Raw genomic sequence first — 27,832 nt, forward strand, 5'->3', positions numbered from 1 at the left:
CTATACAACCAGCTACGTAAACACGTGTGACCCTCCCCACTTTGGGTAGTTTAACACCATGGCACAATGAAAATATCAGATTCTACCTGTGTGATGTTAACCTGGAGGTAATTGCAAGGGTGGCTGAGTTTCTGTCAAATAGTATCTCTTAGAGTGGCACTGTTTAGCAGGAAGACACTTGAATGAAAACTCCTGTTACTATATATCCTATATGGCTGTTTCTTTGTATATATGCTTTTAAAAATTGTACAGTCAAGCCTCGGTTGTCGAACGTAATCCGTTCCGGAAGCTTCCGAAACGTTTGAAAACTGAGGCGTAGCTTCTGATTGGCTGCAGGAGCTTCCTACACTCAAGAGGAAGCCGTGTTGGATGTTCAGCTTCTGTAAAATGTTTGAAAACCAGAGCATTTACTTCCAGGTTTTCATTGTTTGGGAGCCAAAACATTCCAAAACAGAGGCATTCAGGATACGAGGTTTCACCATATATGGATGTTTTAAGATGGTCTTTATCTGTAATGCCTAATAAAGGCTTAGAGAAAGAAAGGGAAGGAAGGAAGGAAGGAAGGATTGGGATTCATCTGCAGTTTATAGTTGTAAATAAATAATAATAATAAATAATAATAATAATAATAATAATAATAATAATAATAATAATAATAATAATAATAATTTATTTATACCCTGCCCATCTGGCTGGGTTTCCCCAGCCACTCTGGGCAGCTTCCATCAAATATTAAAAACAATACAGCATCAGACATTAAAAACTTCCCTTCCCTTATCTAGGGCTGCCTTCAGTTGTCTATTAAAAGTAAAATAGTTGTTTATTGCCTTGACATCTGCTGGGAGGACGTTCCACAAGGCATGATTCAGACAACATACCCTCCAACATTTCTCCAATGAAAATAGGGTCCTATTCCATGGTGGTGGTGATAATTTTATTATTTATACCCCTCCCATCTGACTGGGCTGCCCCAGCCATTCTAGTAGGCTTCCAACATGTATAAAAACATAATAGAACATTAAACATTTAAAAACTTCCCTAGACAGGGCTGCCTTCAGAGGTCTTCTAAAGGTTGTCTAGTTACTTATCTTCTTGGCTCGGGAGTCACATAAAATTAGGGTTGCAATACATCTGCAATTTCACAGACCTATCCTGGTGTAAATCTGCAAAAATGTCCAGGAAAATCCCGACATATGGCAGCCTATATTGGCAGAGCCGCTTTTCCATAGAAATAGGTTTAAAAAATGGCTTTTTTTGTTATGTCCCCAAAAAAACTTAACAACTTCACCAAAAAAGCTTGAAATATGGCAGCCCTAGATAAGTCCATACCCTCCAACATTTCTCCGATGAAAACAGGGACACTTGAAAATGCTTAAGGTCCTCCAATTCCAACGTAGGCCTCAGGCTCTTATATAAATGTCCACCTTTGAAATCACTGGGACACACAGCTGAATTCTTTTTGTTTTATTTATTTAAAGAATTATTTATAGACCACCCTTCATACAAAGTATCATGGTGCCGTACAACAAAATTGAAGTTCAAAAAGCATAAAAAAGAAAATAATACAGAATGATTCTACAAATGAACCTCTATTCAGAAGACTACTGTGCTCAGTTGGGCTTACCATACCTATGAGTGGGGATGGGGGACAAATTTGATTCAGCTAGCATTTGAAACCGAATCTATCAAATCTGTGCTTTCCAAAACATCATGAGAACTGAAACACAGCCCTCCTTTAAAATTAGAAATACTAATCCCAATTTTGTGATGCAGTTCTCCAAGTAACCAAAGTTGACAAAAATTCATACATTAGAGGAGAATGTGCATAAAAAAATGAATAGATCAGTCATAGAATCATAGGATCATAGAGTTGGAAGAGACCACAAGGGCCATCGAGTCCAACCCCCTGCCAAACAGGAAACACCATCAGAGCACTCCTGACATATGGTTGTCAAGCCTCTGCTTAAAGACCTCCAAAGAAGGAGACTCCACCACACTCCTTGGCAGCAAATTCCACTGTCAAACAGCTCTTACTGTCAGGAAGTTCTTCCTAATGTTTAGGTGGAATCTTCTTTCTTGTAGTTTGGATCCATTGCTCCGTGTCCGCTTCTCTGGAGCAGCAGAAAACAACCTTTCTCCCTCCTCTATATGACATCCTTTTATATATTTGAACATGGCTATCATATCACCCCTTAACCTCCTCTTCTCCAGGCTAAACATGCCCAGCACTGAAATATATTATATTAGGGGAAATTTCTTGCAAATATATGTACATTAGTCAAAACTGCATGTAAAAAAATGTGTTTTAAGGGAAATTCACACTAAAATGCTAGCAAATTTTCATGAGTATCTACAAAAAACAACAACAAATTGCTGCAGAATGTTTCTTCAGGGGCTCCCCATCTGCAGAACGCTTTCCTCAGAGAAGCTTACCTGGCCCCTTCATTACATATATTTAGGTGAGAAGCAAGAACGTTTCTCTAAACCAGGCCTTTGGATGATAAAACAATCTATGGCCTTGAAAAGTGTGTTTGTGGGAGGCAGGTTATTGGTTTGCATTTGTGTTTTTCTGTTATGCATTTTGTGGTCTCTTTTTGTATTTTTATATGCCCTGCGATCTATGGATGAAGGGCAGTCTACAAATTTAATAAATACAAATAAATAAATAACTGTGGAGAACCGGTTTTAAGACTGGAAAAAAATGAGAAACTGAGTGAACTGACCTTGGCAACTCTTTTCATCACTACTCCTATGCTTAACTTGGTTGGATCATGCCTATTTATTTTATTTTACAGTTTTTACATGGAGGGTGGAGTAAGGTTTATAAACTTTACATATACAGTGGGACCTTGGTTCTCTTTTTTTAAAAAAAATAATATTTATTAGATATTTTATGATTATAAGAAGAAAAAACTATCAAGAAAAACAGTACATGAATTCAACAAACAATACAATACAACAATAAAAAGAATACAATACAACAATACAACATAAAAAACAAAAAAAACAAAAACACACATCCAAATTTTATATCTATATCTTTCATTAGCTTATTTCCTCGACTTCCTCGCACATCCCTTTTTTGTATTCTGGTTCAAATTAACTGGTTCAACAAATCCTTTCCCTCTTCTTCAATTTTTGTTCTATAATTTATCCTAACACAATTTAACTTTAAATTTTCCACTTTAGCGCATTAACAATTAATTTTTGTATAATTCTTAATAACACTTCTGCTAAAACCATGTAACTTCATTCCAATATTCTTCTAACATTCATTAATTTTGCAATATTTCTGTAAATATACTTTAAATTTTTTCCAATCTTGGTTCTCAAATGCCTTGGTACTCAAATGCCTTCGTTCCCAAACACTGAAAACCCAGAAGTGTTCCAGTTTTAGAACGTTTTTCGGAAGCTGAATGTCTGATGCGGCTGTCGGCTATTGTTTCCAGGGTGCCTGCACCAATCAGAAGCTGCACCTTGGTTTTGAACATTTCAGAAGTCAGACGGACTTCCGGAACGGATTAAGTTTGGTGCTTTTGTTTTTGCTATTTATTTTGCGTTTTTGTTTCTGAGGCTTTTCGGTTAATTTGTTTTTGTGACTGTGTGGAACCCAGTTCAACTAATAATTGATTGATTGTGTGACTGCGGAAATGGATAAAAGCCCCGCATCCAAACAATAACTCATCAGTGCAGGTAAGAAAAAAATTAATTTTTATTTTTATCATCTACAATACTGTCTCATTTATTTTATAGCACAGTACATTGATTATTGCTTTCATTTTATGGATCAATGATCTCGTTAGTAAAATTCATGTTAAATTGCTGTTTGAAGGGTTGTTTTTAAAAGTCTGGAACAGATTAATCTGTTTTGCATTACTTCCTACGTGAAAGCGCACCTTGGTTTTGGAACACTTTGGTTTTGGAATGGACTTCCGGAACGGATTCAATTTGAGAACCAAGGTACCACTGTAAATAGAATAAAGCCGATGAGTGGACAAGTCACCCTGCAAAAATCCATATTTTAAGTAGATTAGGAAAGGCTTCCAAACCTCCTTGGGAGATTCTAAACTTGTGACTCTTATCTGCTTTGCCGTCTCTGTGTATTCCGTGATTTTCACCAGCCATTCTTCCTTTGAGGGCATTCTTTGAGGGGGGTTCCTAACCATTAGGAAAATTCCTGACGCCCTTCCGCCCTATTTTCATGTGTTCGCCATCTTGGCCTTGCTATAAACGACGGTTGGTCGTCTGTTGAGGGGGCCAGGTAGGAATTTTCCCACTTGGCAAATTGGCACCAGCCATGTGGTTTTCGCCTGCCTCGTAGCAATCATCACAACTTTGTAAGGTTTGGCGGTTAGGTAAAGGTAAAGGGACCCCTGACCATTAGGTACAGTCATGACCGACTCTGGAGTTGCGGCGCTCAACTCGCTTTATTGGCCGAGGAAGCCAGCGTACAGCTTCCGGGTCATGTGGCCAGCATGACTAAGCAGCTTCTGGCGAACCAGAGCAGCGCACGGAAACACTGTTTACCCTCCCGCCGGAGCAGTACCTATTTATCTACTTGCACTTTGACGTGCTTTCGAACTGCTAGGTTGGCAGGAACAGGGACCAAGCAACAGGAGCTCACCCTGTCGCGAGGATTCGAACCGCCGACCTTCTGATCGGCAAGACCTAGGCTCTATGGTTTAACCCACAGCACCACCTGCGTCCCTTAAGGTTTGGCGGTTAGGCATTGGTAAAACCTGGTTTATGGGAGGGGAGGTTGTGGCCTTCACCTGCCCCTCCTCTTTAATGGTATTCTGCTAAAGGGATCCGTGGGTGTAGATCCTGTCCGAAGCCCAGGTATGGGACCCCATTGGGGACCCTGGGGGAGCTTGCAGTTGATCAACAGGGCTCCCCCTACTGGTGGTTGACCCTTATGAGGCTACCTGCATGGCGGGAAGGAGTCAGATGTAATCGGTTCATTTCCAATGCCTAACCCAGGGGTCAGCAACCTAAGGCCTGGGGCCCGGATCCAGCCCAATCACCTTCTAAATCTGGCCCACGGATAGTCCGGGAATCAGCATGTTTTTACATGAGTAGAATGTGCCCTTTTATTTAAAATGCATCTCTGGGTTATTTGTGGGGCATAGGAATTCATTATTATTTTTTCAAAATATAGTCTGGCACACTACACGGTCTGAGGGACAGTGGACCGGCCCACGGCTGAAAAAGGTTCCTGACCCCTGGCCTAAGCCAATACCACTCACATCTGTAACCAATAAAGTTGTGGCCTTAATTATCCCATTAACCCAAAATATTGGTGTCCGTGTGTTTTATTATCCAAGGAATGGAGGACACCATGCAAGTGGAATAGGCTTTTCCAGAAAATGACGATTCCCAATTTGCTGGTGGCTTTTAAGCAGAGGCTGGAAAAATCACCTCTCATGGGTCCTTTAGGAGCAGATTTCACACATAAAGGGGGTCAGGGTTGGACAAGATGACTTCTAAAGTCCTTTCCAACTCATTGACTCTACCCCACCCTTTTATTTATTTTTAGCCCATCTCCTCATTATATATATACCTTCCCACTCTAAAATCTGGTGACGAAAATCTTCCATCTGGCACGCTGGCAGCCACTGCTGAACATGCTTGTTTCCACTCCTGGGAGATCTGGGGGCTTGTTTGCTGCTTTTGAAAGAGAACAAGGCTTTCCCCTCCCTCTCCACAAGCTTTCTATTATTCTTATCTGCTTTATCGCTGCTGCTTTAATGCCAGGTCTGGGGTTTGTTACTGTTTTCCCTCCATTGTTTTATTTGCTGTTTTATCACTGCCTGATTTTATCTGTATTGTTAACCGCACCCCGTTTGGGAAGCTGTTGAGTGAAAAAGCAGCCTCAAAATTGCCTAAAACAAACAAACCATTCAGGACAGCTAACACTGTAATAGCTATACAAGGGTTTCCACTTTTTCTTTTAAGAGATCTTTGTATCTAACCCTTTGTTCCACTCTCCAGGTGGTGGTTAATTGTGTGGCCGGGAAATCAATCAGCACGACTCTCTGCTGCCACCTCAAGTCTAATACGGATACTAAAAAGTTCGTAAGAAAGCAAAGCAAGCTGTGCTCTCTCTTTTTGAGGGGTCAAGCAAAATGTCAAAAAATAATGAGCAAGGTTTCGCGTTCTTCCTCCTGCTGGGTGCTAAGCAGGGCAAGAAGAGAGAAAAATATGGTGATGTTGAAGTCACAGGCAGGCATAGGGAAACAGAGCCCTCCAGATGTTTTGGGACTACAACTCCCATGATCCCTAACTAACAGGACCAGTGGTCAGGGATGATGGGAATTGTAGTCCCAAAAAACATCCAGAGGGCAGAGTTTGCCTATGCCTGCCACAGAGTCGTCACAGTCTTAATAAAGGTAAAGGGACCCCTGACCATTAGGTCCATTCATGGCCGACTCTGGGGTTGCGGCGCTCATCTCACTTTATTGGCTGAGGGAGCCGGCATACAGCTCCCGGGTCATGTGGCCAGTATGACTAAACCACTTCTGGTGAACCAGAGCAGGGCACGGAAACGCCATTTACCGTCCCGCTGGAGAGGTACCTATTTATCTACTTGCACTTTGATGTGCTTTCGAACTGCTAGGTTGGCAGGAGCAGGGATCGAGCAACGGGAGCTCACCCCATGGCAGGGATTCGAACCGCTGACCTTCTGATCAGCAAGTCCTAGGCCCACAGCGCCACCCGTGTCCCTTCTGCACAGTCGTAATAATGGAGACTAAAAATGCAGACTTCGTGGCTGACGTCAACCAGATGTCTCTGTCCTTCTCTGCCCCTTAAACATCTAGTTCTGAAGAGCTCTACAGCCAGCAGACCCTCCAAGTGTCCCTATTTTCCAGGGGGCAGTCCCAGATGCACAGAAGCCATCCCAGTTTCTGATTCAACCCAGAATGTCCCGCTTTCCCTTAGGATGTTCCTGTTTTCATCGGAGAAATGTTGTAGGGTATGAGGCCTACCTGTTTCTCTTACTTGCTTGCAGAAGGCAGCTTTACTGCTTCAACAGTGAAAGGTCTTGTTTTTTTGTGTTTTTGTGTTTTACCAGCTGCAGGTGACCCTGACAAGACTGGCTGTGTATGCAAAGTCCCTCCTTCCCCCAATACCCCATGGCCCACATTTGCCAGTACCCAAGGCCTACTTTTCACGAGGCGCAGAGCAAGACAAACTAGCAACACAGGTCTCCGGAGAAGACCAAAGAGCCTTGAGGACCAGAAGAAACTCCAGTTTGGTTGGTCCTTCTTGTTACCAGCCTGGGGGCCCGGTTCTGCGAAGAGGTTAAGACACTAACAGCATTATTCGCCTTTCTTTTGACCTGGTAAGAAACTCTGAATGTGTTCACTTGCTGTCCACCCCCTGCTGACCCCACCAGCATCACCACACCAATCAAAACACCCAGGTACTCCAAGTAACCCTTTCATAAATAGGGGGAAGTTTCTGTTTTTTGATACCTGTGGCTGGAAAAATCCCTCTCAGTTTTGTTCAATTTGCCATCTGGGGAAGATACCTTTTTCAAAAACGACAATCACGAGCATTCATTCAAGTTAGTCAAGAATCCAACCTCCTCTGTTTTCAAAAAAGTTAAGCTGTTGATGGAAGAGGGCCTCTCAACATTCGCCACATGTAAATTGGTACACAGGGACACAAATCTGCTTCCCCTTCACCATGATAGAGGAACATGTAAATTTGGGGGTTCTCTGTTTCCCATTTTTCCAATCTTAAATTCAGATCTCCACATCCAATTTGCTTAAAAAGAAAAAAGAAAAAACCTTCATGAAACTTCACGAGCTGTTTCATACGAATTTCTCTTTATACCATTGCATGCAATTTTGACTAATATACAATTTTTTTTATTTGCAGAGCAGCTTGGGGCAATAATGCTTTTTAGATGTTACTTTCACGAACAGATGCATTTTCACGTGCACCTGATTCTGTGCATTTGTGTGCACATGACTTGCCTGGGGAACTGCATTGGAAACTTTGGAAAACTGCACATTGTGAAGGACGGTCATGTTTCAAATTACATCTTGTTTTGAAAACGGCGAATGAAGTGGGTTCGCCTTTAAACGAGAACGGAATGAAATTACCCTGCCCCCTCGCCAGCCATAGCCATCTGTCCCCAATTCTAACATATTGCTGGATGTTAGAGCTGTAGCGTTTTGCAATTACGTGTATAAACAGATTCTGCAAGAGATTAAAGTGTTCCTATATTAGGACACAGGTATGGTCACCTTGGGATGCAGGTGGCACTGTGGGTTAAACCACAGAGCCTAGGACTTGCTGATCAGAAGGTCGGCGGTTCGAATCCCCGCGATGGGGTGAGCTCCCGTTGCTCGGTCCCTGCTCCTGCCAACCTAGCAGTTCGAAAGCATGTCAAAGTGCAAGTAGATAAATAGGTACCGCTCCAGTAAGAAGGTAAACACTGTTTCTGTGCGCTGCTCTGGTTCTCCAGAAGTGGCTTAGTCATGCTGGTCACATGACCCGGAAGCTGTACGCCGGCTCCCTCGGCTAATAAAGCGAGATGACTGGACCTAATGGTCAGGGGTCCCTTTACCTTTACGGTCACCTTGCTCCTACACAACAGAGGAGGAGAAAGGGAAGAAGTGGCTACCACAGAATCATGGAATCGTGGAGCTGGAAAGGGACTCTGTGGGTCATCTAGTCCAACCCCCGCCAATGCAGGAATCCAGCCGTCCCTGGGTGAGCTCAAACCACTAACCTTCTGGTTAACAACCAGATCCAGTGACCCACTGCACCGCAACAGAGTTGGAAGCATCCTCATAGGGCCTTAAGTGGTGTGATGGGAACATACAGTCATATGTGGTGGGATTGTCCATTAATTAATGAATTTTGGAAGCAGATTGGTATAGAAATATCGGGAATTGTGGGCAGGAAGGTGGGAATATCTAAAGTAATGGTTCTTATTAGTCTGAGCAGTACCGAGTTAAAAACAAAAGAGGAATGTAAATCAGTAAAATTGATAACTGCAGCCAGACAGGTTATAGCGAGTAATTGGAAAAATGCAGAAGAGTTAGGGGTGAACCAGTGGACGAAAAAACTGAATAATATTATAATTTTAGAATATCTAACTGCGAAGATACAAAGAATGAAAGGGTTTAAGGTCAGTGAGAAAGAGGAGGATCGGTTTGAGAAGATATTGAATTATTTGGGTTTGAACAATTTGGGGCAATTAGAATGTTAAAAGCTAAATAAACCTTGTGGATAGAGGAGTGTTAACGGATATAAAATTGTACATATGGTTGATTTGAAGATGTTATTATGGATTATGTATACCCCATGTACCAGCCGCCTGGGGGGGTTTCATTGATTGTGTTTTGGTTGTTGGTAAAAAATAAAAAAAATTAAACATTAAAAAAAAGGGGGGGAAACTGTGAGGACAGTGAGGCTGCCCCAGGCAAGGCAAGCCCACTCACCAGGCACCCATACATCAAGCATGGAACTGTCACAAACCCAAACCCGGGTCTAAGCAGAATGGAAACCCCCGCTAGAGCAAAGTTCCCTCTCCGCTGCCTTTCCATTTCAGAAGCAGTTTCAGCACAAAAGCCCTTTCTCCATCAGCAAGGGGCTTGCACTAAATCCTACCAAAACCGAGGCTCTAATTCCTAGGGATTAAAGTGAGTTTGGACTTCAAAGCAGCTCAGAGGCAGCAAAATAAAAGCAGCTGTTTCAAGGCAAAACCTCTTTGGGACTTCAAAGCACCAAATCCCCTGATGCCACAAGGCAATTGATAGGCAGTGGAAGGGGGGGGGAGCCTCATAAATATCTGGCCTGTGACCCCAAAAAGGTCCCCACCCTTATTGGGGGCCATCCAATTGAACCTCCTCCTGGACATATGGCTGCCCGGACTCTGCCGGAACACCTCCAGCCACCCCTCTCGTTTCACTGTAAAACTGCTCTTACCAGTTAAGAGCATTTCTCCCAATGGTCATTCAAAATCTGCACTCCTGTAACTTAAGCCCATAAGATCTAGGCCACATTCATGCCAGGATACCCTCCAAGCGCCCCGATTTTCCAGGGACAATCTCGGAATTACACAGCCTCCGCTGCCAGCCTCCTCCCTTGGGAAGGTTGTAACAGATGCTGGAGAGCAGGCGAGGAGAAGACGACTGAGAAATGTCCCTATTTTCACCTGAGGAATGTTGGAAGGTATGGCTCTACTTTTGCGAGATGTAGTTTATTCAAGGTGCTTAAGAGTTGTTGGGATGTGGGTGGCGCTGTGGTCTAAACCACAGAGGCTAGGGCTTGCCGATCAGAAGGTCGGCGGTTCGAATCCCCGTGACGGGGTGAGCTCCCGTTGCTCAGTCCCTGCTCCTGCCAACCTAGCAGTTCAAAAGCACTTTGAAGGGCAAGTAGATAAATAGGCGGGAAGGTAAACAGCATTTCCGTGCACTGCTCTGGTTTGCTCTGCATGACACGGAAGCTGTACACCGGCTCCCTCAACCAGTAAAGCAAGATGAGCATCGCAGCCCCAGAGTCGTCTGCAACTGGACCCAATGGTCAGGGGTCCCTTTACCTTTACGAGTTATTGGGTGACCCTTATTCCCCTGGCAGAGCTCCAAATTCCAGGGTGGTGTAACAATCAATTCCTCTTCTCTGGGAATCAAAGCTCTGGAAGAGGAATAGGGGCCACCCAACAACTCTCAGCATCCTTAAACTACAGCTCCCACAATCCTTCAGGAGAAGCCATGACTGTTTATAAAGTGATATCACAGTGCTTTAAACGCATGGCATGAATGTGACCCTAGCTTTGCCTTCTGGAAAAGCAGAGAACCAGCCTTTGACCTCTTCTGTATAGTAGCTCTTCAGTTTAATAAACAAATGCAATAGGTAAGGGGGGGCAGGAATGGGCTAAGCCAATGGTAGCGACCAGGACCCTGCGATCATCACCTGAGGCCCTTCCTCGTGTGCCTCTTCCGCCACAGGTCTGGAGAACGGGCCTTTTCTGTGGTGGCTCCCTGCTTGTGAAATGGTCTCCCCAGGGAAGCTCGCCTGGCACCTTCATTAAAGATATTTAGGCACCAAGCAAAAACTTTTCTATTCTTCTAGACATTTGGCTAATTGAACAATCTATGGTCTTTTAAAATGGGGGTGTGGGGTTGTTTTTTTATATTTAAGCATTTTTGTGTTTTTGTATTGAAAACTGGCCTGACGTCCTTAGAGGAAGAGTGATATAGATATTTTAATAAATATACATAGGGTTGCCATACGTCCGGATTTTGGCAGCCCATGTCTGCCATTTATCCATAAAAATAGCTCAAAAATGGCATTTTTAAAAGTGATTTTGCGCCCCCCAAAAAGAAAAAGAACAACTTTTCTGTCTGGATTTTCACTGTTTGAAATATGGCAACCCTAAACGTACATGAATAAATAAATATACTTTGATGAAAAAAGAGGGCTAGCACGAGCATACGAAGAGAATGTCTCTGTTTTCTTCTGTGAAGCGGTGGGGACACACAAACACTCACTCACTAATATAATTAGCAACACAGAACTGGTTTCTTCCCTGCAATAGACAACCTTTCCCACTCCACTCATGCATTCCCCAACACAGTCACAGTGACTCTTCCAAAACAACAGGCTGACTCTCCCTATGCAAGGAGGTGTGACTCCCTCCGCCCATTCCAGGCAAGAAGAAAAATACATTCCACGCCGAACAATCACAAACTCCAGCACACGTTTTATTGGTTTTGCATCACTTAGTTTCTCCTCTTTTTTTGGTTTTCCGAGAACTTAAAAAGGTTCTTGTGTTTTGGAAGAGGGGGGATATTTTCCTTGTCAGGAAAAGGACAGCACACGTTGCTAAACAAAGCATAAAGACTGGACGGGTTATTACGGGGGGGTGGGGGGTGGGCAAGAGAGAGCTGAGCAAGGTACTAGCCTCACTTCCTGACCGCTGCGGAAAAGCTGCGCAGCTCCCACTCATTTCTGACCTACTGCAAGGAACGCCATGTCCCCCTTTGCAATTTTCCTCCCGGAGGATGAGAAACGCACCTTTTCCTTTAAGAAGACTCCCTCCACCCACAAAAACAAAAACCTACCTCTTCCCCCTACCCCAATCTAACCTGTGCTTTGGAACAGGTAGAAATCCAACAGATTTTCCCCAACACCTAACATTGTTGGGGGAAGCTTCCTGGTTGAATTCATGTTAGGCAGCAATTACGGGCCCAGGAGTTAAGTGCTTGCAGCCCTGCATCTCTGTGCCAAGCCAATCTGCGACTCCAGCCCAATAATTCCTCTAGCCAACTTCACCCCGGTTCCCCGGATGTGCTAACAAAATTGCACTTCCACACTCCTTTTCTCCCTCTTTTTCCAACTTCGCTCGTCAAGACAGCCACTCGAGAGTTCTTAACCCCATATATCATTCCTACGGCCTTCTGCAGGAAAAAAGAAAACGAGATGTCCTGCAAATTGCCCCTCCCAATATCCTCCCTTTGGAGGCACCCAGCGCCTCGCCCCCAAAATGAAGAGGCAGCAGATTTAAGGCAAAAGGCAAAGGAAGTCCTCGCTTAGCCCAAGGAACTCACTGTGATGCACTAGCAGAAATGGCTTTTCACAAAAGGGATCACGTATAAGCAGAGAAGAGAGGTCTGCTATGCCATAGGGGCCGGAAGCAGAACCGGGTAGTCAGACACATTTATATCATCGACTGCCACATGCCAGGAAACGCACAAGGGTTGGGCAGAGCCATCATAGCCTGCCTGTAAAGCTAGACACATATACACACACACACCCTTCAAAGATCTGGCTGGTCGCTGTTGGAAGACATAGCATTACTCATCTCAAAGGTCTTAACTGGTCGCGCCAGGAGGCCTGCCACCATTTCGGCACTGCATCCTTTATTCCACACCGTCCCAGGACAGGCCAAGTCTTTAAAAAGCAAGGGGGAAGCCGGGGACTCCTATTTCCTGGAGAGGGGAGGAGGACGGGTCTCGTACTGTCACTCCCAGACTGGCAGTGTAGAAACGGGAGGACGTGCAGCTTCTTCCTCCCCCACAACGCATGCAGCAGCCAGCACAACAGGGTGGGGCAGAGTGCTTCAGGGCAGGCCCCAACGTGGATCCGTAGGCGCCAGGGGTCACCTGACTGTGCTCAGCCAGTTCCCAGCTTCGCTCGACTCATGGGGCACGACCAGCAGCAGCTCGCAAGGGCCCTGGGACAGTATTTCCTGCAGGAACACCCTGTGGTGAAGAAGAGGGAAGGAAGAAGAGGTCATGGACAAGAATGTAGAAAGCTGCCATCGGTCTCTCTAGCTCAGTACTGTCTATACCTGAAGGAGCGTCTCCACCCCCATCGTTCAGCCCGGACACTGAGGTCCAGCTCCGAGGGCCTTCTGATGGTTCCCTCGCTGTGAGAAGTGAGATTACAGGGAACCAGGCAGAGGGCCTTCTCGGTAGTGGCACCCGCCCTGTGGAATGCCCTCCTATCAGATGTCAAGGAAACAAACAACTGTGATGGAACCTCTACTCACGACCACAATCCGTTCTGGAGGCCCATCTGGAAGTCGAAACGGGTTGCTGGGAGGGGCGCCGTTGTGCGCAGGCAGCAATTGCCCGCTTCTGTGCATGCGCGAACGACGATCGACACACCTGCACATGCGCGAATGGCGGCAAACCTGCTGGTTACTTCCGGGTTTGCCGCAGACGTTAGGCGAAATGGACGCGAGCGGAGGCGGACGTAAGAAGAGGTTTGACTGTATCTGATTTCTAAAAGGCACAAGCCTTCTAAGACATCTGAAGACAGCCCTGTTTAGGGAAGTTTTCAATGTTTGTTTTATTGTGTTTTTAATACAGCGGTACCTCAGGTTAAGTACTTAATTCATTCTGGAGGTCCGTTCTTAATCTGAAACTGTTCTTAACCTGAAGCACCACTTTAGCTAATGGGGCCTCCCGCTGCCGCCGTGCCGCCAGAGCATGATTTCTGTTCTCATCCTGAAGCAAAGTTCTTAACCCGAGGTACTATTTCTGGGTTAACGGAGTCTGTAACCTGAAGCGTATGTAACCCAAGGTACCACTGTATTCTGTTGGGTGCTGCCCAGAGTAGCTGAAGAAATCCAGCCAGATTGGTGGGGTACAATTAATTAATTAATTAATTAATAATTTATTATTACTCTTGACTAGCAGTAGCAATTTGGGGTTTTTGTGCAGGGGGCGATTGCTGGAGACACCAGCAATTGAATATTCTGGGATATTCTACACAGAAGGCATGTGGTCAAAGGTCCTTCCCTAAACAGGATCTCGCAGGGTCTCTCAAAACGAGCTCCAAACACCCATTGACAGAATTCCAGTTGCAGAACCGTCGCAGCACAAAGTAGCCGTGGCTGTTTACCAAACTTCACCCTTGCCTTGTTGCCAGCTCACACCAGAAGGAAATTGCTCATTTTGCCTGGCACTAGTAAGACTTCCAAGTGGGGTGTAGCATTTCAAGAGGAGGAACAAAATTCCAGGAGAGTTACTGGGCTGGTCTTTATCAAAGGCCAAAAGGCACTGCAGCGTCTCTGGGGAGTAGCTGGCTTACCGTGGCTTTTGAGGGCAAGAGGTTCTATGCTTTGATGCTGTAGCAGCTGTTTAGATTATGGATGACATTCATGTCTCACACCCCCAGATGAGCAGGCTGTGTTCTCCACGTTCCTACCATCTTGTGCCTCCTCACGTGGTTAGCTTGGTTGATCCTGCAATGACCCTTTTGCTCAGTGCACACCTCAATTTTAACACTCTATTTCATGAATCCGATGGGAAAAAAATGCCTGCACGATCTCTGGCTACAAGAAGTCGGTCTGGTTTTCTCAATTTAGTTCCTCTTTAATGACTTGCCTTTGCACCATCAGGTTTTCCACGCAACTTACAACCCAAAGTCGGTCACATACATTCTGAAAGTGGAACACACAGCAACAGAGACAGCAGCGCCACAGCCTAGTGACAGAACACATGCGCTGCTTGCAGAAGGGCCTTTAGGTTCAATTCCCAGAATATCCAGGTAAGTACTGGAAGAGATCTCTCTCTGAAATCCTGGAGAGCTTCTGGTGGTCAGTGGAGGCCGGGAAGGGGGAACCTGTAGCCCTCCAGATTGTTGCTGGACTACAACTCCCATGATTCCAGACAACTGGGTTGATGGGAGTTGAAGTCCAACATTCTGGAGGGTCACGGTGTCCCCATTCCTGGTGTAGACGATACAGTGGTACCTCTGGATACGCACACCTCTGGTTGCGTATTCTTCGGGTTATGCACGCGGCAAACCCAGAAGTATTTTTCCAGGTTTCGCCAAGCGCGCATGCGCAGAAGCGCTCTACGCACCGCACACATGCGCAGAAGCGCTCTACTGCACATGAGCATGTGCGGAACAGGCACCTCCGGTTGCGAATTCCTCGGGATCCAACTAGAGCTCCAGAACAGATCCCATGCGCCACCGGAGGTACCACTGTACTTAGTTACATAGACCCATTCTCTTATTTGGTGCAATAATGCTAGAAAAATGCAACCTGTGCTGCTGATAGAAGTAGTGCGACTCACGCAACACGTTGGCGATTAATATACACAGAACAATAATGATACATACTTTATCAACCTTCTGAGAAAAATACAAAACATTAAACGAAGCCACAAAGACTTGCGAACTAGGTAAAGGTAAAGGTACCCCTGCCCGTACGGGCCAGTCGTGTCCGACTCTGGGGTTGCGCGCCCATCTCGCTTAAGAGGCCAGGGACCAGCGCTGTCCGAAGACATTTCCAGGTCATGTGGCCAGCATGACAAGCTGCATCTGGCGAGCCAGCGCAGCACACGAAACGCCGTTTACCTTCCCGCTAGTAAGCGGTCCCTATTTATCTACTTGCACCCGGGGGTGCTTTCGAACTGCTAGGTTGGCAGCGCTGGAACCGAGCAACGGGAGCGCACCCCACCGCGGGGATTCAAACCGCCGACCTGACGATCGGCAAGTCCTAGGCGCTGAGGTTTTACCCACAGCGCCACCTGCGTCCCACTTGCGAACTACCCAGCCTAAAATGAACTTATAATGTCTGGTTTCAATAGATTTTTCAAATGCTTAACTCAGTCTTTTGAATAAGTTCATGAAGATACCAACAAAAGGTAAGTTCGGTGATATTCACAATACCGAGAGATGCTAGTAGAGCTGTAGATAGAGACAGGATGTCGGCGTTTTGCACCTGTTTTGCCCTGGCAGTCCAAGTAATCAAAAGGCCACCGTTCACCCCCAGTGGGGCCCTTTAACTGGGGCTTGCAGGTAGCACACTCCCAAGATAGTTTTCCGGGCTTCTTCAGTGGTCTAATCTCAAAGTCTTGGTGCAAGGCAACTTATTTGGTGCAAGGCAACTGCCTGTGATTGCAACAGGTAGGAAACAAACGACCTATCACATTATTATTACCTGTCAAAAGTTCAGCAGAACGAAATTGTTTTTAAGTCGCTGCTGGACTGACATCTTATCCTCTTGAAAAGCCAAGGGCTCCCACTCCATCAGATTTCTTTTCTTTACCATTTTTAATACGTATAAAAATCGTGGGTGGCAAATGCCACCTTTAAAGCAATTACCTGCTGTCCGAGAAGAGTAAATGCCTGCTCTGTGACACATCCATGCATCATCACCTTGTGAAACGAAGCACTCCAGGGCTGCTGCTATTTCCTCATGAGCAACTGGAATCCATATGCTAGCCTGCCCCTTACGCGGAAGCGAGTAACACTGTGCTCAGCTGGTGCTGCTCACAAGTAAGGACGCAAAAGGACTTCACCCTCAGAACTCTTTAGCAGCCTGAGTTTTAACACGGTGTCTGCAAACTGGGAGGATGGTTGCCAAAAGACTTGCTGGAAAGAACATCCCCTAAGCTGGGGCACTACCATGAAGACAATTTATCTTCAGTGACCACCCATCTATCCTCCCTGGAACCTGGAAAACAGCCTCAGGACCTCAGGAAAGGGCAAGTTCCTACAGGAGAAGGTGGTTCATCATCATCATCATCATCATCATCATATGCTGCCCATCTGACAGGGTTGCCCCAGCCACTCTGGGTGGCACCCAACAAAAAAAACTTCATTCAAACTTCAAAAAAGCCATTAAAAACTTCCCTGAACAGGAGTAGGGCTGTCTTCAGATGTCTTCTAAAAGTCAGCCAGTTGGGAATTCCACAGGGCAGGTGCCACTACCAAGAAGGCCCTCTGCCTGGTTCCCTGTAGCTTCACATCTCGCAGTGAGAGAACCACCAGAAGGTCCTCAGAGCTGGACCTCCATGTCCTGGCTGAACGATGGAGGTGGAACATTCTTCAGATCCTCTGGCCCTAAGCTATTCTGAGCTGGTTTCAGGCGTTGCCTCTCATCAGTGGCAGAAACAGAAGCACCTCTTCTGCAGCATCAGTAGTTGCAAATAGAAAAATGGGGCAATATTATGGTCCCTCTGGTCCATTTCCCCAGTATAACTCTGGCTTAACCCATCATGCAAAGGGTATCATCAGACAGATACACAAATGGGGAGTGGAAGAGACCTGACTGCTTTCCACAGCAAGACTTTGCAAAGTACCTCGGGGCTGGCTTCTGCCTACCCATCCTGCAAAGGAACCCTATTTTCAGCCTCATTTTAAAATGGCTTTTTGCTCAGGATTCTGGGCGCAGTCTTCATCGAGGAAGATGTTTCATTGAATCAGTTCATCCTGCCACCTGTCTGTCTGATGCAAGACTGCATCAAGGTCACAGTGACTGTGCAGAAATCCACAGAGCACATATTCCAGCACATAACCCTCCAGAGCTGGTGTAATATGTTCCCGGGACCCAACAAGCTGACAGAAAATCTACCCTTCTGTATCCAGGCAGTTTTTGATTTATTTATTTTTTCAAACTGGTTTTTGACCTGGGTCTAACAAATCCAATTTGGCTGAAGCATCATAAACTGCAAAAACCATGCATGCCTGGATGAAATCTACTAGTGAGGTGTGTGACTCTAATGGTTGGTATGAGCGTGAGGCAAGCTGGCTTTGCCATTTTTTATTCTGTACTCCCAATTCCCAAATGCAGTGGACACTCGGGTTGTGAACGTGATCCGTGCGGGATGCACGTTCGCAACCCGCAGCATTCGCAACCCGCATCTGCGCATGCGCAGGTTGCAATTCAGCGCTTCTGCGCATGCGTGGCCGCTGAAACCCGGAAGTAACCTGTTCTGGTACTTCCGGGTTTTGGTGGTCCGCAACCCAAAAAAACGCAACCTGAAGCGGCTGTAACTCAAGGTATGACTGTACACCATATACTGTTAAGCCTGTATTTTATTGGCAAAGGGTTCTTACGCTTATGTTATACACTCCACTGGCAACCATGTTTACATGGGTCACTACGTAATTAATAAATTAACTGGTCCTCTCTTGCTCAGGGCTGCTGCTCAGAAATGAGCGGGGGAAGGTGTGCCGGGCAGTGGCCCTCAATATGGGAAGACTCGGGACAGGCTGGGCAGTGATCCCGAGCGACTTCCAGGCAACAGCTGCAGCGGCGTATATGAGTCTCTTTCTCTCTCTCCTCCCCACACGCCCTCCCTATTGAAGTGGGGCGGTTCTCCACTTTATGCAATTTCACTTATGCGTGCGGGGGCCCAGAACACAAATCCCGCATAAGTGTGTGTGGGAGGGGGAACACCTGCAACCTTCTGAATAAAGCATTGCGTTTATCCTTGCACAGCTGCTTGAAGTGAACTTGGTTCTGAATCCCGTACCTGCCTGCTGAGTTCCCTTGTGTAGCTCAAAAGGCAGCGAGTGGGCTGCTTGGCTCGTGTCTTTGTGAATCCCAAAGATGTCCAGAGAACAACGTCAGTTTCCTCTGAGCTCAGGAATGGGGGGGGGGGGGCTACAGAGGTGGTGGCAGTAACATCTCCCAAATATCTCTCTCTCAAATATGTCTCTCACGCTGGCAGCTCAGAGTAACAAAACCATAATAGTAATGATAAATTTATTATAAAATGTATTATTTATACCTCGCCTATCTGGCCGGGTTTCCCCAGCCACTCTGGGCGGCTCCCAACAGAAGATTAAAAGCACGTTAAAACATCAAACATTAAAAACTTCACTAAACAGGGCTGCCTTCAGATGTCTTCTAAAAGTCAGATACAGTCATACCTCGGGTTACAGCCGCTTCAGGTTTGGTTTTTTTATGTTCCAAAACCCGGAAGTACTGGAACGGGTTACTTCCGGGTTTTGGCGGTCGTGCATGTGCAGAAGAGCTAAACTGCACTTTGCACATGCGCAGAAGCGCAAAATCACAACCCGCGCATGCAGAGACGCGGGTTGCGAATGCCATGGGTTGCGAACGTGCATCCCGCACGGATCACGTTCGCAACCCGAGCATCCACTGTAGTTGTTTATTTCCTTGACATCTGGTGGGAGGGCGTTCGACAGGGCGGACGCCACTACCAAGAAGGCCCTCTGCCTGGTTCCCTGTAACCTCACTTCTCGCAGGGAGGGAACCGCCAGAAGGCCCTCAGAGCTGGACTTCTGTGTCCGGGAAGAACAATGGCGGTGGAGACACTCCTTTACATGCTGGCAGTGGTTTAACCTACAGTGCCACCCGCGTCCCTGGGACTACACAGTAGGTGTCCCCAAACCAACCACAGCAGCAGTACCTGAGGTCAGATTCACCACCGATTGGAGCCGGACCCTTCAGCTTGGAGTCAAGGTTGTAGTAGGTGCCGTCAAGCTGGCGCACAGCGATCCAGTGGCGGCGCCTCACTGGGAGGGACAGGAAGCCCAGACACACGTTGGACGGGACATTGATGATGAAGCCAAGAACCCCTTCCAGGGAGAGCTGCTCTAGGGGCCTAAGGCACAAAGGGAGATGAGACTTGTCAAAGAGGATATGATTCTAGAGAGACACACAGATTTCTCAAGTGACTCGTAGAAACTCAATGGTGTCGAGCTGTTAGGAAGCTAAAGCAGGTCTCAACCAGGGTGGATTTCATTTAAATCACTAGTCAGTAAGACTTGATTTAAATCTTTCTTTCTTTCTTTTTCTTTTTTACAGAAAGACTAATTCTTGCTGGTATAATCTTAATATTTACAACCAGGTTTCAGTTTTGGAATAATGAATTTTCAGAGTTGTTTTTACAGTTATATAAAAAATTACTGGGTTGGTTATACTATTAGAAATACACAGACCGATAATTACAAAATTATTGTGAGGTTTAATAAGTTAACTGTTTATATATGGACAACTTTTCTGCTGTACTTTGTTGGAAGGAGTAAAATAATCATTTCCTGAATAACAATGTAAATGATTTATTTAACTAAAACAGTAACATTATAGCACACATATCCCTGTTTGTTAACTGATGTGGTTAAACAATTTTTTTAAAAAAAACTTAGACGGAGTTTTAGCACACATGAAAACTTAAACATGTCCTTATTTCCTGATGAATAGCCTTCGGACTATAACGTAACTTAAATACAAAACGATCTTTAGAAAGATTTTTCCTCCAAAAGCATTTTATTTTAAAAATCCGATTAAAATTTTAAAAATCTGATTATTATTTTTTTAATCCACCCTGGTCTCAACACAGTCAGTCCTTGGGAGAGGAGGAGATTATCTGGGAGCGAAATGTCACTTCCACATTCTCCAGAATTCCAGGTCCAACTTTTTAAATGGGAACAATTCATGGTAGAGGACAACACCAAAAACACCCGATGGCTGGCATGTCCAACTCCCAAGAGACTGCAATCTACTCCCACCATAACCAAACTGTTAGTGATCAACCCATTGGATTGACCAAAGTTGTTGAGGTTTTTAGGGGGGAAGAAGACCAGGGACGCCCCGCGATTGTGATTGCCCTGTTGGACATGCCTGCCCTATGGGGACTGCAATCATATCAAAAGAGCAAATGGTGGGAGATTTCAGCGGCTGCCTCTAGTTCCATGAGACTTTGGCCTTCCTTACTCAACATTGCAGCGCAGACCAACTCACCTCGGGTGCTCGCAATTCATCTCCACATGGGGAGGTGAAACGGGGACACTTCCTGCTGCCTTGAGCCAGCAAGAGCCCCTCCATGAGCTCAGCTGGGACCAGACGCCAATTGGCTGCCCTCTTTCTCTCCAAACGCTCTCACTGCAGTGGCCACTCCATCCAGTTATTAGACCTGAAGATGCTATGCAACTCTGCTTAGTTTCCTTCCCCCCCCCCGCCTCTCCCTTCACTTCTCATTTTGCTTTCCTTTCATATACAGTGGTGCCCCGCAAGACGAATGCCTCGCAAGACGGAAAACCCGCTAGACGAAAGGGTTTTCCGTTTTGGAGGTGCTTCGCAGGACGAATTTCTCTATGGGCTTCCTTCGCAAGACGAAAATGTCTTGCGATTCCTGGGGTTTTTTTTTCCGCTTCCCACCCCCTTTTTCTAAGGCACTAAGCTGCTAATAGCCTTTTAGCAGCTAATCCGCTAATCCCTTAAGCCTTTAATAGCCGCTAATAGCCACTAAACCACTAATAGCGCTAATCCGCTAAGCCGCTAATAGGGTTGCTTCACAAGACGAAAAAACCGCTAGATGAAGAGACTCACGGAACGGATTCTTTTCGTCTTGCGAGGCACCACTGTAATAGAATTGCACCTTAGATTGCCCCCAGCAATTTGGCAGAAAGGCATCCCATAAACATAATAAAGAAAGAAGCTAAAAGAGGAAGGTGGAAGAGGATCTGCCAATGGGAGGGAGAAGAACAGGAGCGTGGCAAGTCGGCCACCGTAGCAGTGGCAAGCTGAGAGATGGTGGGGAGCCTGCAAAGTCGCCTGCGCCAGGGGAAGCAGATACACAACACCAGGCAAAGGTTGCTGCTCTCCTCACCTCCGTTTGTCCCACCAGATGGCTTCTAGACCCACACTCTGAAGAGCTGCCATGATGACGTTGACATCATAATTCCCGGTTCCCAGAAAGCTGCGGTGCGGATTCCACCTGGCATCTGGGGCCAGCCTGTTGGAGGGAAGGAAGGAGGGACTCGCTGTAAGAATCAGAGGGGTGGACACACGTGAAAGAATAAGGCACAGGGAAATTCTTGGGATCAGTGTAGGACCCAAATCCGAGAATTACTGTTTCAAATTATTATTGTGTACCCCACCCATCTGACTGGGTCGCCCCAGCCACTCTGGGCGGCTTGCAGCATACAGTGGTACCTCGGGTTAAGTAATTAATTCGTTCCGGAGGTCTGTTCTTAACCTGAAACTGTTCTTAACCTGAAGCACCACTTTAGCTAATGGGGCCTCCCGCTGCCGCCGCGCCGCCAGAGCACGATTTCTGTTCTTATCCTGAAGCAAAGTTCTTAACCTGAAGCACTATTTCTGGGTTAGCGGAGTGTGTAACCTGAAGAGTATGTAACCTGAAGTGTATGTAACCCGAGGTACCACTGTATATAAAAGCACAGTAAAACATTAAACCTTAAAAAGCTTCCCTATACAGTGTTGCCTTCAAATGTTTCCTAAATGTTATATAATTACTCATCTCCTTAACATCTGATGGCAGGGTGTTCCACAGGACAGGTGCCACTACCACAAAGGCCCTCTGCCTGGTTCCCTGTAGCTTCACTTATCGCAGTGAGGGAACCGCCAGAAGGCCCTCAGAGCTGAACCTTAGTGTCTGGGCTGAGCAATGGGGATGGAGATGCTCCTTCAGGTATACAGTGCCAAGGGCATTTAGGGCTTTAACCATATCATGTTGTCTCTCCTCAATACCCACCTTCTCTGGTCAGTACAACCCCTTAGTCCGTATGTATGATTTAACCTAAAAACATCATTACTGAATTGCATTGCAAACTCCCCCAGCCCCATTTCCATCTTCCTCTGTCAGATGGTATATTGTATTCCCCAAGAGATAGTCCTTTCTTTCTTCTATTCTGTAAAAGCACCAACCCAATGATGTTCCTATGTAGCTGTTGTAATTTCTTTTTCATCATCCTGCAAATTTACTCCTTTATTATCAACCTGCAGATTTCTGGTTCTCCTAAGTTTGTGCCGAATAAAATATGTGCATTTCACACATCCTTTTCTCTTTCTGCCCGTTTCAAGTTTGTAGAAACTTGTCCCCGGAGAGAGTTACCCTCAAAATATATCGAGAATAAAGGATGTGTACTTCTTTCTATTCAACTGCCTCCTCTGCTTTTCCAGAGAAATATTATACCCCAGGGAGGAGTGCTTGCCCCGAACAACGTTGTATAAAAATGAACAATCAATCAACAGATCTATACGGCAAAAGAAGCAGTATTTCAGATGCTGACTTTACACCTGTTCCATCCGCTGGAGTGGCTGCCGAGTGCAAGATATATATCTGCACTGTGCTAATTAAAGTACCGCGATGACCAGTGGATTTAAGTGACTAAAGGAAACAGCATCTCCCGCAAAACACCTTGGGAGTTGCCCAGTCCATCCATCAACTGTCAAGGACACAGGTGGACCATCCCTTCGGTGACAGGCATGCAGAATTAGTGCCCTGCCCTAGTCCAGCGCTCCTGAATTTAAAGGCGCACTGGCAGGTCCATGCCAAGCGGAAGGGGTGATGCACCACCATGTGCCTATGCAGAACTGTGTTTTAAAGATGATTCACTGAAAGCTAGTTAAGAACAAGTTATGCCAAACCTCACACGCAGTGATCAAAATTAGCCGTGGCTTTCGACCACTTTTGACTTGGAGAAGATGCCTGGGAGCGAGGATGATGCCTGACACGTCCACCATCTGGAGGCGCATACCTGGGGATCATTGGATCGGGACTGTTTCTTTCACCCACTAATGCCCCATCCTGTAGAATTCCATCAGTTGTTTTTTATCCGCACAAGGAATGAATTTCTGGAACCAAAATGCTTTTTCTGGGCAGCCTGGGCAGGAGCAGTTACCATCAAGAAAGAGGTTGGAATCAGCCTATATATATATATAGGGACACGGGTGGCGCTGTGGGTTAAACCACAGAGCCTAGGACTTGCTGATCAGAAGGTCAGCGGTTCGAATCCCCACGACGGGGTGAGCTCCTGTTGCTCGGTCCCTGCTCCTGCCAACCTAGCAGTTCGAAAGCACATCAAAGTGCAAGTAGATAAATAGGTACCGCTCCGGTGGGAAGGTAAACGGCATTTCCGTGCACTGCTCTGGTTCGCCAGAAGTGGCTTAGTCATGCTGGCCACATGACCCGGAAGCTGTACGCCGGCTCCCTTGGCCAATGAAGCGAGATGAGCGCCGCAACCCCAGAGTCGGTCACGACTGGACCTAATGGTCAGGGGTCCCTTTACCTTATATATATGTGTGTGTGTGGACTGTCCCTGCATCAAGGCACTTTTCTTCTTTAAGTTCTCAAAGCTCTTAACCTAGCTCAAGGTTGTCATCTGATCTAGCCAGATCTATAACTGAGAATCAATCACAGTCAGTCCATCATTTGAAAAATAAGACTTTAGAGCTGTCTTGCCCCAAAATGGCAATGAGACATTCCATTATGGCAACTGTAACTTTGGTTTAAAGAGCTGTTTGGCACCTAGCTTATATATCTGAGTTTCTAACACTGCTCACATGCATTTCATAGTACCTTGGGGGCTGTCTATGGGGTTCTCCAGCAGCCAGCCTGGAGGTTCTAATCCTCAAGGCTGCCAGATTTGGGGGGCGCAGCAGGAAATATGAAGGAGATACAGCCTTCGCCTTCCTCTCCCCCTCCCTCCTTGAAAAAACAATTGACTGTCGGGGAATTTTAAAAGGCGACTGTAATAAGCCATTTACAGAGCTGAAAGGCTGTTAGGGCATTGATAAAAGGATCCTGCATGCAGAGAAAAGTCTCCTCTGGGAATCTTGAAAGCAGATACAGAAGTATTAGCGAGAGGCGAAAGCACAAGACGTTCCAGCCACTCACTTCTTGCAGATCTCATCCGCCGCCTCTTGCGTGAAAATTCGTTCCTGCAGGACGTTGTTGAGGGCATGGACGGCACACAGCTCCAGCCGCTGCCGCTCATGGTAAACCCCAGGAGCTTCGTTTCGTCCGGACCCGGACATCACATCTACACAGGTCCAAGAGGTTCTTCCTGCAAGAGATCAGCCCTGCAAAGAAAGTCCAATGATGAAATCACAGAAGACAGAGAAGGCAGGCAAATCAATGCAATTGCATTAGTGAGCTACTGCCTGGCTGGTAGTTTCACATCAACTATGTGTTCCCTGGCCTTCCTCACATTGGCCCCTTTCCTCTTTGCCCGTTCTGTCTCACCATTTCCCTTACCCTCTCAAGCGGCTTACTTTGGTCTTCTCGGCTACCCCTTTACCTACTCTGAACCTCTTTTAAGTTGCCCTAGGCCTAACACCTTCTCAAGTCACCTGCCTTCTCTTCTACTCATCTCCAAGGCATTCCTACCTGCCACACCCCCTCTCTTGCATCACAGCAGCTCAGCCAATGGCAGCCAGAGACTCTCCTGCCTGCTCCCACCCGACTCCAGCATCAGGGAAGTCCCAACCAATCACTGCTGAGACTTCGACCATCATCAACAACACCACAGAAGCCACAAGTGCATAATGACAAATGTGAACTTCCATGGCAGAAAGGCAGTATCTGAATTCAACAAATAACATGCCCCCACAAAAATGAATACTCCTAAAGCCTAAGAGATGGAAGAGAACGAATCAAAACGCATATTACTAAACCACACAGAAATCAAATATTTTAGCCACTAGAGCAGTAAAAAAAAAAAAAAGAGTGCTTAAAGAAATCACCACCAAGATGCATTTATTGGTGAAATTTATTATTTATTGATGTATTTTTATACCGCCCTTCAATGCAGCAGTCACAGGACAGCGGACAACTAAATAACATACAACAAAATATAATACATTGTTACGATCAAAATTCACATAAAATTCACGCAACTAATGTAGCTGCAGCATTAGAACTGACTTCACCGAAAGCGTTTTGAACCATTAGGTCTAAAACAGTCATTCCTCCACAATAAACAGCAGAACTCTGTCTACTCTGATGTAAGTTGTATTGAATTCAATACTCCTGGGTAAATAGTGCAGACTAAAGGCACTTAACGTTTAAAGATCAAAACCGTTTCCCCCCTTCTACCCTGCTTTATTTTGTTTTAACAGGAACAGAAGAGCTCTACTGCAATTTGCTAAAACTATAATTGCTCAAACCAGTCCTCACTAGCTAAGTTCCCCGGGCAAGCAAGGTAATGCCAGCAAAGCAGTGCCAATTCATGTCACAACTGTACTGGCTTTTTAAAAAGGTCCCCTAAAATATAGTAGCTAGCAGTATACATGCTAAGAAGAAAGACACAGGGCTGCTGCAGATCCGCAGAAACTAAGGAACCCCCAAGTTACACCTGCCTTTTGATTCCAGTGGTCCTACTCTGAGTGAAGACTAGCATGGGGAAGGGAGGTATATTGGTTCATTTCGTCGTGTATTTTGTGTTTCCACCCTGTATTTTTATGCTGTAAACCGCCCTGAGATCTACGAACGAAGGACGGCATCCAAATTTAGTAAATAAATAGGAAGTTGAGATAATTCGAACCTGTTTTAGCATTTTAACTTTCGTTACGTTTCAAAGCGCCTGGATTTTATCGCCTGATCTTCTTGCAAAGCACTTTGAGGGCTGCTGTTTTTCTTTGAAAGCAAGCAGCGTATAGATTTTTAGCTAACTAAAGGAATAAAACAAACAAACAACATCGAACCGCCTGGACAGGAGAGTTACCGGTAATTCCCCATGCCCAGAGTGTGTTTCCAAAAGCAATTATAAACATATTATTAAAAAGTCTAGAGGCTTACAGCCCAGCTGGCGGCTCACAGTCTTCTATTTCACCAGGAAATTTTTCCTAATCCCAATCATAGATACAACCATATTACTTTTGTATATATTTTTAAAAAACCGCAGAGAGAGCTTACAGCTCACAGTCCTTTCCTTTTCGCTAGAAAACTTTCCCTAATCGCAATTTAATAGGTTGCTGCACTGGGGGGAGCTGCTGATCCTTCTCTGGCAGGCTGGCAGCACTCTGTACATGCTCTAAAGCGCAGTTGTTTTAGTTAATCGTAAAGCCCCCAGTCTTAAAAGAAACCCTTCCCTGTTGTTGCTGTTATTGTTGCTATTTTTAAATCCCCTTCCCCAGCCAGCTTAAGAGCCTGGCCAACAATACCCAGACTTCCCAGGAGGAGAAAAATAACAATAATAATAACATCTTACCCTCGCGAAGCTGGGACTCCAGCAACTAAAACTCCGCACCGTGCCCATCCCCGGGAGCCGCTTCCTTTGAAGGCCAGGCTGACAGTGCAAAGGGCGTGGGCGGCGAACTACCATTCCCGGCGAGCATCGGGAGAGGGCGGCGGGACTTCAGCTCCCGGCATGCCTCGCGGCGCCGGCCGGAAAGAACGCTGCGAAACCTCCCTCCCCCCCCCCCCCATCTGCGCCGGTGACGTAGCCACGTGTGGGCGGAGACGAAGTGAAGGCGCCGTAAAGCGCGCTATGGCAACGGGGTGGCAATGCAGTTGAATGGCCAATAAGGCCAAGCAAATGTAAAAATGAAAATAAAATTAATATAATAGAGTCTAGGAGAGTGAAGAGAAAGAGCCAACGCCCGGTCAGGGGCAGAAGGGCAGGGCTTCTGCGCCGGAGGGTTACGAGCACCTTTGAATTTACCTTGCAAATTCCTCATTTGGAAATAGCTTGAGCGGGTGCAGGACTATAGAGACAGTGGATAGTGCAAACCGTCAGGTGCGCTGCTGGATCTTAGCTGTCAACTTTTCCCTTTTCTTGCAAGGAATCCAATTCGGAATAAGGGAATTTCCCTTTAAAAAAAGGAAAACGTTGACAGCTATGTGGTGGATCA

General features: G+C 46.0%; 1 protein-coding gene and 2 long non-coding RNA genes across 4 annotated transcripts in view; 1 reads left to right on the forward strand and 2 right to left on the reverse strand.

Moving 5' to 3' along the window:
• The window catches only part of LOC310661818, a 31,140-nt gene extending 9,301 nt beyond the window's left edge, over nucleotides 1–21,839 (forward strand). Inside the window, exons 2-3 of one of the 2 annotated variants that reach the window (XR_014504130.1) lie at nucleotides 7,079–7,423; nucleotides 21,607–21,839. This is a non-coding gene — a long non-coding RNA (uncharacterized lncRNA). The remainder of the gene's footprint in view (nucleotides 1–7,078; nucleotides 7,424–21,606) is intronic. The other variant, XR_014504131.1, reaches the window with a different exon arrangement.
• On the reverse strand, nucleotides 7,780–8,682 carry LOC310661819. Its single transcript, XR_014504132.1, has 2 exons — nucleotides 8,591–8,682; nucleotides 7,780–8,255 (listed from the first exon to the last, which is right to left on the reverse strand). It is a non-coding gene; the product is annotated as an uncharacterized lncRNA (long non-coding RNA).
• Nucleotides 11,703–27,364, reverse strand: JOSD2 (Josephin domain containing 2). The gene is made up of 5 exons (XM_083408279.1): nucleotides 27,190–27,364; nucleotides 24,876–25,060; nucleotides 21,846–21,971; nucleotides 19,644–19,838; nucleotides 11,703–13,223 (listed from the first exon to the last, which is right to left on the reverse strand). Exons 2-5 carry the CDS (start codon nucleotides 25,013–25,015, stop codon nucleotides 13,121–13,123), a joined length of 564 nt encoding a protein of 187 aa, XP_083264405.1. The 5' UTR covers nucleotides 25,016–25,060; nucleotides 27,190–27,364; the 3' UTR covers nucleotides 11,703–13,120.
• Between the last annotated feature and the right edge of the window lie 468 nt (nucleotides 27,365–27,832).

Source organism: Podarcis tiliguerta (genome assembly GCF_965153285.1).
Source record: "Podarcis tiliguerta genome assembly, chromosome: 13".
In the NCBI taxonomy this organism is placed as follows: Eukaryota; Metazoa; Chordata; class Lepidosauria; order Squamata; family Lacertidae; genus Podarcis; species Podarcis tiliguerta.